This window comes from Athene cunicularia (genome assembly GCF_003259725.1).
Source record: "Athene cunicularia isolate RWA chromosome 10 unlocalized genomic scaffold, athCun1 chr10_part1, whole genome shotgun sequence".
Lineage (NCBI taxonomy): Eukaryota > Metazoa > Chordata > Aves > Strigiformes > Strigidae > Athene > Athene cunicularia.
This window is the reverse complement of record NW_020799112.1, coordinates 20,553,812-20,567,613: the sequence shown is the minus strand read 5'-3', so window position 1 is coordinate 20,567,613 and position 13,802 is coordinate 20,553,812. Positions and strand designations below refer to the sequence as shown.

General features: G+C 41.5%; 1 protein-coding gene across 1 annotated transcript; it reads left to right on the top strand.

Moving 5' to 3' along the window:
- The first annotated feature begins 5,045 nt into the window (after window positions 1-5,045).
- On the top strand, window positions 5,046-12,776 carry LYSMD2 (LysM domain containing 2). Its single transcript, XM_026856379.1, has 2 exons — window positions 5,046-5,416; window positions 11,995-12,776. Exons 1-2 carry the CDS (start codon window positions 5,079-5,081, stop codon window positions 12,044-12,046), a joined length of 390 nt encoding a protein of 129 aa, XP_026712180.1. The 5' UTR covers window positions 5,046-5,078; the 3' UTR covers window positions 12,047-12,776.
- Window positions 12,777-13,802: the final 1,026 nt, after the last annotated feature.

Genomic DNA, 13,802 nt, shown 5'->3' with positions numbered 1-13,802 from the left:
AGCCGCGGAGGGGGCTCAGCCCCGCGGGCTGCGGGGCCGGTGGCCGCCGCTGGCTCCCGTGGCGGCGTTCGCCGTTGTTAGGCCCAGAAGGTAGCGGAGCCAGGGGGGAGGAGGCGCTGGAAGCGGCGGAGAGGTGACAGCATGAAGTTGTGCCACAGGGCACTTCCTACCCAGAGCGGGCGGAAAATTCAGTTCTTACCGTGGACACGGTGGGGTTCGTTTGGGTATTTGAAACGCTGAATCTTATGCTCGGAGGGGCCAGCGCCCAGTTCGGATGGTAAATGGCTGAAGTTTGCCCTGCCCAAGACAGGACACACGGCCTTGTGCAGCGCGGGCTTGAGCCTGGCTAGTGCTGGGCTCAAGGGACTGGCCCGTGGCCTCTAGGAGGGCAGATGTACTTGCTCCCACCAAGTGAGCCTGTGCTCACATGGCAACTCACCACCACACTCCAGATTAAAAAAAAGCAACGTAATTAAACTTATCTTGCATCACTGTTTTGAGGTTGACACATAGGCTAGGACAAGAAGAAAGACTTTTTTTCCAGTAGCTCCATGGCTAAAAATTCTTCCATTGTCATCTGCTTACCAGCCTAGAGATGATTTGTAACCGATGGGGAAGTGTTGCTGCTTTTCTGCTCTCTGCCTGTGGAGAGGAAAGTTGACTTCTGTGGAAAAACTTGAGAGGCTTACGCCAGCCTAAGACATGCAGGGCCCAACAATGCCGGCCAGCAGGCCCTAACACACTGCCATTCCCCACAGGACAGAGCCCACCTACCCTACCTTCATTGCACCTTATTTGGGCCCCAGCAAGCTGCCAGGTGACATAGCTATGTGCAGCTTCAGCAATCCCAACATGCAGAATGGCTTGGGGCCAAGCAGCTGGTGAGCGTAGCCAGCAGCATGGTGCTAGTACAGTGTCACTGTCACATCAGCTGCAGAAAACACCTTCCAGTTGGGGTCTTTCTAGAAGAGCTACAGTGTAGTCCCCAATTCACAGTTCTGACAGGAATCGGTTTCCTTTCTTTCTCTGGTTCCAAAAGATCTACTAAAGCCTTCCAGCGACTTCAACAGCATTCAGCCTTTGCCGTGAGAAGGGTTAAAGGTCTGTTCCTCGTGCCCTAGGAAAGATTAAGCCACTTTTACCAAGCCTTGTTGACAACAGGACTAATGGCATTCTGGATTTACATTCATCCACATTAAAACCAAGTTTTGCTCACTAGTGTAGGGCCAAAGTGACCCAATGGCTTGTTGAATTTGTTTGAATTTATTTTTGACATCACTTGCCATAATTAATAAAGTCTCTGAATGATTTAGCAATGTTGTCCTTCATTCAGAACTGTATTTGCTCACTGCGTTAAGTGCAAAATATTAACAGATTACTGAAATAGTTTTCTAGAAAAGCATTTCTAAACACTTTACAGCTGCCTTTCAGCTAAAGTGTTGTGGATCAAACCTGTACAGTCTGAAAAAATAGATTTAACTTATGAACCATAAATTTTGTTCATAGTGTGAGTTTAATAAGCTTTTGCTGTGCTAATGATGCATTTAAAGTATAAATGCTGAATTTCTCAAACATCTCTTTTGTTATTTATCATTGCTAGTATTCTGCTTAGGAAACCAGAGCTGCATCATTATAAACTTCAGTTGAGAAAGGGACATTTCATGTCAGTTTAACCTAAGAGCAGTGACAAGTTAGCTGAAATCAGCCATTGTGTTTCTGCTTTAATGGGTTTCAGCCCAGGGTAGGAATGTATGCAAACACGTTTGCTTTTAGCAAAATGAAGAATCTTCCACGTTCACACAATGACAAGGACTGACTTCTTCTGAAGAGTCATTACATTTGCTTCCTGTATGCTTGGCTGAGAAGTGAGAGTTGCTCTAATGGGAACATCAGAATTATCTTTGGCTGCCATTGCCTCCAGTATCACTGTTTTTAGACGTTTACCCCAGTGGTTTTCCTCACTGAGAGTTACTTTGCAGTAAGAGACATCCTGTCCAGTGCCTGCCTTGGCATGACATAGCATAGGCAGTTTAGGATGATTGAAAATCTTGGGAGGGAAGAGAGAGGGAGATCAGTGTGTTTTATTTGGCCTCATCCTCTGCCCTTCACCCCTCTCCCCCAGGTACTGTCTATTAATGTTGCATGGCTTGTGTTCATTAGATCTTCCTTTAAACACAGGTAGATTAACACTGGGAATTGATGTTCAGTATCATATTTGTGGCTCGGAGTGCTGTTTTCCATCCCATCCCTTTTGAGGGGAGAAGGGAACTATTTGTTCATCATCAGTAGAGGTGATTTTGATGCATTAGTGCAGCTTCAGTTGAAGTATTAAGAGCAAAGGCTTTAGCACATGCTGCCACTATTACAGGTCTGTAGCTAAAAGAAATTAGTTCCATTTTCCTAGCACCACAAAAACTAATGTTAAATCCTGTTCTCCATACACCTATGAATGTATGGAGTCATACCGAGTTTTAGAGGAAGCAGCATATATATCAAGTAACCTGCTCAAGGCTTCGAGATGTTCTTTTCAGAGCCAAGCGTTTCCCATTTCATTGTTCCTCAGTGTAGAGGTGCAGTCTTCCAAGTGCCACAAGATGGTATTTTAAAAGTTATTTTAGGCAGAAATAACCAGAGGTAGAGTTACAGTGAAGTAGGATAGAGAGCAGCAGTACAGTGCATTATTTATCAGCTGTTGAAGCATCACCTTCCAACTCCCCTGTAGTAGAGATCTCAGCTTTCAGCTTTTGTATTGTATTTTTAGAGAAAAGCTCCAGCTAGCATTTTAAACATTTTTTGATACCCATCAAGATCAACAACTGTTAGACATTTTGACAATTGACATTTCAACTAACATCTGATGGCTGGTACTGGTCTCATATACTAAGTCAGGTGAAACTTCTTTCATGCCTTTCAGGTGGTGCTCAGCTTAGAAGAGAACTTGGAGATGCACCACATACTGCATAAGGCTCACTAGTTTCCAGGCTCCAAGAACTGGAAGAGTAATGAGCTTCTCTTACTTGAAGTAGCAGCTTACTATCTGACACTGGCTATTAGTTATTCAGCTTTTGAAAGTGATTATTAAATCCAGTCATTCCATCATCTTAGCCATCTGCAGCAACAAGTTGGGGTTGTCATTAAGTAGAAAATACAATTTTTGTGTATTTAATGGATAGAAATAACTTACTGCTCAGCTTTACTGCACCATTTTTACTGCTCTCACTCTCCCAGACACCTAGGCTTTTTAGACAGAATCTCCTATTTATTTTTATGGAGAAAGGTTTCATCAGGCTTCTAGGACCCAAGCAAATGCATCCATACGTGACACCAGATCTACTGCGGCACCACAGCAAATACTCTTAACCACGCAGTGCAGGAGTTTATTCTGTTTCTGCACGTGGCCACACAGTCTGACATCGTCACAGAGAAGACAGACTAATATCTCTACTGTTTTCCCTTGGGTTTAGACTGTTTCCCCTGCTAGTGTGTTCAGTGTAAGAAATGCCCAGGCATGTTAATCCAGTTATTATCCGTTAACAATGATCTTTTCTTTTGCAATTGGGAAGAGCTCCAAGTAGCATCAGAGCAAAGTTTAAAGAGTTTAAGACTGACAAGCATAAGATGGTAATTTTTTCATTATCTGAGAGCTGAACTAAAGATATTTCAGACTTTGGAGTAGTGAGTGGTTAGTGCTTAGAGCATTCGGCTTTTTCTGGGTGATTCTGTTAGCAGTAAGACTCCTATTATTACAAGACTTACAGTCTTTATTCTCACTCAGTTTAGCTCCACTTAGTTTAATAAAAATGAATAACACTTCCGATGCAGGCAAGAGGTATTTTCAGTTCTCCTTATACTTGTTTTCAAGCAGGTTTTTGTAAAGTGCATTTATCATTGCAGTACTGTAGTGATTATTGCTTATTGCAATCAGCAGGGGACCAGAGTGGTCATCTTTCTTTCACTTAGGGCTTTCCCTAATGAAATCATGGGGTCACATAACTAAAACTTAAATGCACATAATCATGATTATGGTTTTCGTGCTTTAAAGCTTGCAGTTGAGAAATAGGAAACTAGTTTAACTGTTACTGACTCGGAAGTGAAATTTTGATGAGTAACAAACAATATCCTTAGTAGGGAGATAGTATAAATATTTACTGGGAACTTTGCCTGTAAACCAGTGGAATTTCTAATAGTTTCTCAGGTTAAGCCCAGAACAAGTGGGGCTTTATGCATTAGTATACTGAGAAAGATGGGGTCATCTTGCTTCTGTCAGGACATTGTCTGTCCTGATGAGTTGATTGTAAGTAGCACTTCAGGTAAAAGTTGCATTACAAGTCTTTAACAGTTGTGGTGGCTGTTACCATGCATTATTACATACATGAGGTTGCTGTTGATCATGGTGTAGATTCATTTTACTGGACAAATGCAGCCACTAGTCTATGCAGCTGCATTACAAAGTGTTTGATTTCCCCATTCTTTTCATTACTTGACTCCTCACTGAAAAAATCAGGACTTCATCTGAAGTCTGAATTTGTTATATCAGCTAGGGGGGAGATACTATAGATGAGGCATACACTGCTCTTCCAAGACTGGTGCTCGCCATTCATAACTAGCATGTCCTAGAATGCTCAAGGTAACTATCGCCCTTTGTATTATGCATGCTTTTTACTAGAGAGTTCACCTACCTAAGTGCTAGCAGTTCTGAGCCTTACTCTAACAGAAACCCAAATCAGCAGCACTTTTGAAATGGAATTTTTATTCTTTGGAAGTCGTTCATGTAAGCCTGTATAGAGAATGGAAGACTGTTCAAGAAAAGTGTCTTTAGGTAGTGTAAGATTGTAGAAAGGCCAATATTTTGAAGTCAAGTCTACAGGAAAGGAAGAAGATTTTGAGTTAGCAAGGCTAAGACAGAACATACACTCTGAAATCACTTTGAATGCAAAAAAAAATCCTTTCCTGAAGTCATTGGCGCTGCAAAGAAAGTATAGATTTATTGTAACTAAGGGGTACTGTATTACTGCAGAAAGTTAGTACCTTATACTTTGCCAAAACCTAACAACTTACATTTTTCCTATCTTTTTCAGATGGAACAAATAAAGAGGGCAAATAAACTGTTCACTAATGACTGTATATTTCTGAGGAAAACCCTGAATATTCCTGTCATATCAGACAAACCATTACTGTTCAATGGACTTAATTCACTGGAGTCTCCCGAGAATGAAACTGTTGACAGCTCCCCTTCTTGTGATGAAGGACTAGTGACAGTTCAGGAAGAAAGTAGTTCTTCTCCCAGTCCTCAAGAGCCTGACAATCAGCCCACTGCACCAGAAGAACTGTCTGCCAAAGATTTCCTACAAAGGTTGGACTTGCAGATTAAGTTATCCAAACAAGCAGCCAGAAAACTAAAAGATGACAATGTCAGGTAAATGCCGCTTTTAGTATTAAGCATCTTAATCTCATCCCGAAGGCCTTTTACTCTAAGCCAAACCCTCTCAGTGGGTTCTCAGACAGCATCTGTAGTTTTAATTTGTCAGCAGTAAGTCATGTACCAGATGCCTTGGTAGGGCAGTGGTAAAGGCTGCCTCACAATACATTCTTTCTAGAACAGCAGGAATGTTCCATGAAAGCTAGAAGGCCAGTATTCTCCAGGATGTCTTGCTGTGTAAGTAGGCAAGTATTTAAGCAAACCCATAGTTTTCAGTAGAGCACCAAGCCAGTGGTGATGCGGAAGCTGATTTGCTGTATGACAAAGCATGACTGCATTTTTCTTCTGTCCTAAGTTGCCTCATAATTGTCTAAATATTCTCCATGTTGCAGTTTCAGTTAAGGTGCCTTATCTCCTTTCCCTATGCAGTGCCTCACTTTGTGGATCCCCCTGTGCAGACTATCTTTTTTATCAGTATTTCTTTTACAACCAGGAGCTCCCACACACTTTACAGAGAAAAAGCAGTACCTTTTGACCTCTCTGCCACAGTGGTTATCCCCTCACATACGTAGGCATCCCATGGAGAGTACAGAGAGATTCAGAGCAAGAATAGACTTCAGTAGTGTTTCCCCATGTCCTTGGGATGAGCTTCCTCAGCTTGTTCACAAGCAGTCTCTTGGGCTGGTTGCCTGTTTATTCTCTGCAGAAGTTGCCTCAGTGGGTGATGCCAAGGTGGCCTTTCTCATGACAAAAAAAGGTGTGACTGCCCGGGGACTGGTACTGCATCTCTTAGCAGAGAGCTGAAGACAGGTTATGCCTGCAGATACGTACTTTTGCAAATTTTTTAAATGCAAAACTACTTCTGTCATCCTGGTTCACTTCACATTCTCTAATGTTGAGTGCAAGCAGCATATTTTTCATGTTAAGAAGATAATCTTTCAGGACAAAATCTATTGAACAGAGAGTTCCATAATTTCTTTAAGTTAAGTGATTATTTCAGCAACTTATAAACTTGATTCAATAGGCAAAAATTTGAGGGAGAGCAGGATATTGCATTTAGCAATTGGACAAGTCTCATTTGGAGAAATACCCCATAAGACAGTTTAAGATAATTCATTACCTATTGCACTCCACATACAACTCTCCATTGCCAGAAGGACGCTGGTTTAGAGTTACAGTCTCAGGGAGGACCGGAACGCTTTCACATCACCTTAACACACTTACTTTGTTTTGAGCTGGCTGTTAGATACATATCTAACACAGAGTGTGTTGACCCAACAGTTAAACTGGGTGACAGGAAACTGCAGTCCCTGCCAGAGGAAGGCAGTTATTTTAACATCCCCTCAACAAAACGGGCTACTATACAGAAGGAAATCCCCTTAGACCTTGCTGCACCATGAGCAGAGCCAATATAGTGACACTGCACAAGTAGTACACACTGCTGCTACTAATATGCATGTCCTATATTGTTTAAGTTACAGTTTGGGAAATAAGGGCCTGGTACCAGGTTTCTTCCTAAGGAGTAATGGATGCAGAAGGATGAGGTACTTCCCCACCTCCTGTTCAGATTTAGCAGGTAATTATGTTAATTATACACAGAGCACCGATTTTTGTAATGGTCGTGATGCTACAGGAAGCATGAAGTACAGAGCTGCAGGCTATCTGCTGAGCAGGGCGTTACCCAAAGCTTCTGAAGAGAAAAGCTTCCTGGATGTCTTAAAATCTTCATAATGTCACCATCCACCGCACCACCTCTGGCTTTCAGTCATGGCTCACAACAGCCATCCTTGCCTGGTTTTCTCCAGCTGTGTTCACCCCTTTACAGTCTGACAGGCAGTGCCAGAGGACCAAAGTGAATGTTTACTCCTTGCAGAGAGCAGGAGTAGAGGGAGACCATTACCAAAAGCCCCGGAGGTACTTTTCAGCTGCGTACCGTCAGTGGTATTTCTGGGCCCACACTAGAAGGTGGCAACATTACTGTGCTCCAGCAGCTCCCTGGGAGGCACTTGTTCTCTCCTACCTCTACATCTCTTGTCCCTTGCTTGGAGCTGGAGGCCTCAGAAAGCCATCATGACAGTAAACAAGCCTCATGAATATGCAAATCTCCAATTCTTAGAGTGAAAGCCATTTATGAAATTAAGAGTGCTGTTTCCAGCTAATCTGGGTGTTCAGATCACTTGTCAAAGCCTCTTTAGAATGGGACATGCTCCAACACTGCAGGGTACTTAAGTACTTTTTTGAGAGTAAGAAAGGAACACCTAGAGTTACATCTACTACCACCAAAACAGACGTTGGAACTAAGAAAACTGCAAGCAGAAGCAGACTATCAGTTCTGGAACTTGAAGAGTCATAACTTCTCACCATACCCATGAGCCTGATTTGACAGATGGAGAGAATCACACTCTGGTCTCCCTTAAAGCTGCCAAAAATGCATGCACATACACGTACTGAATCTGATCAAATCGTACAGGCAGTTTCATAGTCAGAAACTGGTTTGTACTACAAAGACAGCTTAAGATGAATTACATTGTTTAATTTTAAGTCTTGCTCTCAAAGGAACAAAGTATATTAATCTGTGAGGTCAGCTGCTTCCCAGCTAAAACCTCTTGCTGTTAGGTAGAAAAATTGAGGAGCACATGGGCACAGATTTAGACTGGATACTAAACTTTAATAGCCATGCAGGTAGACGAGCATTAAAGATGATAGAATGTTTGTACAGCTTGTGCCAGCTGCCTTTCACTGTTGGAGTTGATGCAAGCATATGGCTAGATCTGCACACAATACTACTTTTACTAGAGAGTTTCATTGAGCAAGAAATCATCAGTCAATGAATTCTCCAATCGGGCATATTCAAGATGTAGCTTTAGGTGAGCAGCTTAAGGCAATAAAACCTGGTTTTGTTTTGAGCAAAATTTTTATAACGGGCTAAAAGAAATGCAAAAGTATTAATATCGTTGTTTGTAGCGAATGTAGCTAACTCATGTATTTGCATATTAGGGAAGAACATCCAGTATTATTTTTATCCACACAGAAGCAACTTGTAATAGCTTGAGAAAATATGGTTGTGCTTTATCTTGCCCAAAATGCTGTTACGCATGTTTCAGGATGCCAAACTGAAGTTGAGTTTAGTAGTACTCTTTGTATCAGATAGTTGAACACCAGAGGTCTAATGCCAGGTCTTTATAGAGCCCTTGGTATTTTAGGGTGGTACTGTGGTAGGCTAGAACACTAGGGCCATAGACTGTCCTTCTGGGTCAGGTCACATCTTTCTGCATTTGTCTATAGCGACTCATTTTGAAAACCTTGTAACTGATTAAAGCCACTCTAATTGCTATTGCTTATACGAGCCAATAGAATTAACTGGTTTGCAGCACTGGAACAGAACCGTATATTGTCATCTGCTCAGTTGCCTTGACCTGAACCTAGGAAGGAGTTGAGTGTTGAAGCATTCAAAACTGATAATTGAGTTAATTTGCCCAATAATTGTTCACCATCACTGGCTATCAGCTAAGAAAACAGATAGTAAAGAGGTTGCCTGTGGAGAATCCTGTTCTGAGACTTCCAAAAGCTTTTAACTCACAAACTTAGCATGCTGCCTTGTTTAATTATGGGTTCTAGAAGCATCCAGGTGCTGGATTTGAGTTTACTTGTTCACACTCAGGTGCACTTGGTCTTGCAGAAGTGGCTATTACCATTTTTTATTGTGGCCTGGTGCAGTAGATGTCTTTCAGCTCTTGTAACCTGCAGGGCAAAGTGGCAAGAGCCAACAGGCAGAGACAGCACTACAAAGCACTGCAATTCCCCTTCGCCTGAAGGAGGACGTTGCAGTGACTTACCACTTCGCTATTTTAAGCATCTTAAAGTGAAGGAAATTGTTTGGTCATTAAACATATACACAGTGCAGTTGTTGCCTGTGGGCCACGGGCTGGAACTATTACTATTTTATTTCATACAAAGCTTGACTTGGTTTTAAGCCATCAGAACAGACTTGTACTTGCTCTGTGCAGTCCGAAGATCTACAGTAGTAATATTTTCTGGCCATTACCTTGGTTTGGAGTGATGCTCCGTGGACCCCATCACGTAGCCTAGTACTGCAGCCTTGGTCAGAAGGTCAGAATCTGCTCTTACCAACCCTTACTTCCAACTACAGCACGCCTGAGCCTTGGTCAGAAATCTGTTTTGCAGATCACTACTTTGCTTAGGTTCAAGCACAGTGAGCTACTATGTGGTTCTGAAGTCCCACCACACACAGAAACCTCTGAAAGGTGGCTGCGACTCAAGGGCCAGTCTTCTGCTCTCTACTGACAACTGCCAAGTAAAAGCCCATAGTCCAAGTGTGTATTTCACAAGAGAAGTAGAGACCACAGCTTAGACTAGCTGTTTTGTTACTTTGAGGTCTGAAGACCTGCTAATATAACATCTCTATTTCAGTTCTCCAGGTTCACCCCTACTATCCACCATAATCAGCTGCAGCTAATTTCAGTCCAGTGTTTGGCTGTTGCCATGTCATAATGGATGTTATTCCTGTATTAAGGCTTTCAAGGAAGACAGAAAAAAAAAAAGACTGAAAGGCCAGTTCTGCCAGCCTCTGATTAGAAGGAAGGTCTTTTTGCTGTAACTCTGCCACATTTTATTCTCCTAAAAGGGGAAACACAAAACTAGGTAGTACAAAGTAATTTCCTGTGTAGAGCATAGGAAGCAAGCTTCCCCCTCCTGGATAGTCTAAGCTCTGAAAATACAGTACTGCTTCATCCTCACAAACTAGCAGGAGATTGCTGTTTGCAACTCTGCTCTGGGCACATGTGGCAAGGCACCCATTGCCCCAGCAGGGCATATTATCAGAGCTTCAGAAAAGACTTTTTAAAATACTTAGCTTCAGCCAAGTAGTTATGGTTGAATTTCACAGTCCTGCAGCCCAATCTTACAAGCTTAGTATGTTGATGGGTTTCAGTTCTGAAAAAAAGTTTTAAGATGTATTGTCTTGAGACAACTTATAGAGCAAAAGTGCTTTAGTGCTTATTCAACTCCACAATAATTGTTTGCTTCCTTACTTTACTGTCATGGCAGGTATTATGGAAAGCATCTGCAAACTTTAGTATTCCATGGCAGCGTTGCAATGCCGAATTGATGATACAAGAAAAGATACTACTTAAATATACACAGATCACAAGAATCATGCTTGGTACTGGGTCTGTAGCATCACTAATGTAAATAGATGTAGTATGTGTAAGAAAGGCTAAAAGTCTTTTTTCTGTACTACTGTACCCACACATCCCTGCAATAACTACCAGTTCTATCCAAAACCTGGGCTTTTTTAGAGGTTTTATTTTTGACAAGATTGCTTCAAGACAGAAAAAATATTATGTCTTTGGCTTAAGATGATGATTTTGCTGGATTACCCAAGAACAGGGAAGGGCTGGGAAAATGAGTGAGAGTTACTCAGCTGCTTTGGTCAGTTTGTAGGGTTCTTCGATTCTCTTCTGGAGGTCTTTCGTGAAATTTAAGTTGTAGATAAATAATCATGTTTAGAAGTTAGTAGGGAAAAGTCTGTATGATTGGGGTTTGGAATACTGCTGAAATACATCGTTTTTACCTTATTCCATTATTGGATTATTTGAATAGCTGTACCTTTGTATGGAGGCGTAGATAGTATTAAGATTAACTGAAAATCCTTTGAAGCTCAGAGTGTAGCAACTGTTAGGTCTTTCTGTTCTCACCAAAACACTAAAACTGGCAGCAGCTTTAAGAATAGGCTTTCAGGAACATAATTATGAAGCTACAATAGTAGAAAACAATGATGTTTGGAGAACTTGGCATGCTTGAATTAGTACTGGATGCTGCACTGTAATAGTTTGCATAAGCACTTTTTTTTTTTTTTTTTTAAGGGCAATATTGTTAGGTAAACAGTAGGCAGACTGATTTTGCCTGAGGATTTTTTTAATAGCAACACTGCTTTGGTTTATCCAGTCATTGCATTAACAGTAGCACTAGTGGGCAACTATTTACTTGTCAGAAAATCCAAGTGATCAGTCTCACTATGGATCGATGAGCAGGCAGTATACATCAAGGAGCCCGCTCAGCGGATATCCTCGCAGCATCAGGACACAGGTCCAGCTACGGCTGTGATGGACTGCTCCCGTTCTTGCCTCATTTGCTCCATCTGTACCCCCTGACATTCAAAAGGCTGAAACAAACCTACAACTGTGCTTGCTTTTTTAAGAAAAGAAGTAGAAAGCCACAGTACCGGAGCTCCAGCACACCCTCTGCTTGTTTATCCTTTACAGTATTTCTTACTGGTTTGGCATGGTAGCGTCAAGAATAGTTCATTAAACTCTAAATACATCCTGCTGCTGTTGAGCTTGCACAGCTTTACTTGTTTTCAACATTCTGTTCCTGAAACAACATAATTAGAACCCCGGAGATGTGTAATGAACAGTAGCATGCTACAAGTAGTATTCCTGTTGGGCAATGCCAGTCTTACCTATTTCGATCCATTTAGGAGAACTGTTTGTCTGCATTACTCTTGGCAACGTGGTATGTTCCTGGTCTGATGGTTATGATCATTTTCTTTTTAGAGAGGAGGAGAATGAGGAAGGTCCCTATGCAACTTCTTCGTATCACCAGTAGAAGACAGATGTGGTGGCCTGAAAACTTTCCATGAAATCAGTTCTTAAAGAACTAAACGGTCAATAATTCACAACCCAAGTCTTTTGGACTCATCGTCTTGATGTACTTAAAACAAGTCATGAATGGGTAATTGCACTGAAATTATGACCTCTTCTGCCTTCCATAGGTTAATGTCCTTATGCTATATCAACAAAGGGTTTAAGCCTTCCCAAACTAGCAATGGCCTTTATACCCCTTCTGTGCAAACTGTAGCATGGTAGCAACAATATATCCTTGAGGTCACCTTTATGCAGGATGTTGATCTTTAGTAAAGATTTTGTAAATACTTGTTAAGTGAAATTTGTTTTAAGTATTCAAAACTATTAAATAAGTTTGCTTGTAAATGACAAACTATGAAAATAACAGAAATTTACTTATTCTGCAAACAGGCAAGTTTGCTGTGGAAGTTTTGTCTACTTCAGGGCTGCAGAACTTGCCTCTGAACTCTGTGTGTGTGTGTGTCTGTGTGTGGTTATGGTGTATTCCTGGAAAGGGGAATTCGGCTTGTTTTGATTAGTTAAAGCCTTTACGGTTAGACAACTGTTTGCAAAATGGATTTCTGCTATTAAAAGGGAAGAGTTACAGCAAGAGATTTTTCTTTGTGAGATACGACATTGAGATATCAGATGTGTGTTCTTGTGTGCAGTTATATTTCGTGTGGTTTTAATTTAATAAATACAAAAAATACCAACGTGTCTGTTCATAATGAAGTTAGCTTGGTTCTAGTCTGGGTTTTGGGAAGAATGGTTTGTCTAGTCCCACGAGCTATTAAATGCTAATTTCAGGGCAAATAATGTCCTTTACCGTATAGCTCACCCTCCTAAACAAGACCTGTAAAAACTATTTGATCTAGCTGTGCAGTCAAGAAAACTGGATTAAGCTTAGTAAGAGCCACAGTGGCCAACCTTCACTTTTCTGAGAAGAGATGCCAGTGTTCAAGCCTGCAAGTGGACCCACCTGAAGCTCGGGAAGGCAGGGTGCAGACTGCATTCGCTCTGCCTTGAAGTAAACGTCTTAGCAAATTCTTGTTAGCCATCCTACAGTTTTTCCTCAAGTCTTCAGTAAACCACAAAACTCTCGTCAGTAAGAATTGCTGGATCCCCACTGTGGCAGATGCTGTTTCCTATATATCAGCTCATACTTTATTGCTCCCTTAAAGCAAAAACCTTCTGCAGTATGTTAAGATGGATGCAGTATAGAAAGTTACATTAATTTACTAAAACCAAAAATAAAAATTCAAAGCTAGACAGGAATTGGTATTTCCCTAGAGTTTGCAGAAGCTTAGGCCTGCCAGGCTCATTCAGATCATCTCTAGCTCTGGCCCTAAAGAGCTCTGTGGCAGCACACAAATTAGCAAGGACAGGGAAAGCTTGGAGTGAATAAAAGGAAGCATTGATTTTTCTTGAAGAGACCGGTGAATTAGTTTTAAGTCTTACAGCTTTCTTAAATTATAGTTTTCTTAAATTTGTGTCTGTTCCTTACAGGATAGTGATTTCTGTTGTTGCCAGTTAATTTCAGTAGGACATTACAGAGCCAGTATAAACTATTTTTCCAAAGGTGACCCTCACTTCAAGCACAGTTTTACTTTATAATCCTACAGGAAAAATTTAATCCCTTTCTACCACAGACTTGCTATTGTAACATCCAGCAGGAGCGGGCCCAGGGTGCTTTGGGAGCAGGCCAGAGGCAGAGCTCCCCTCACACAGCCTGCACACCC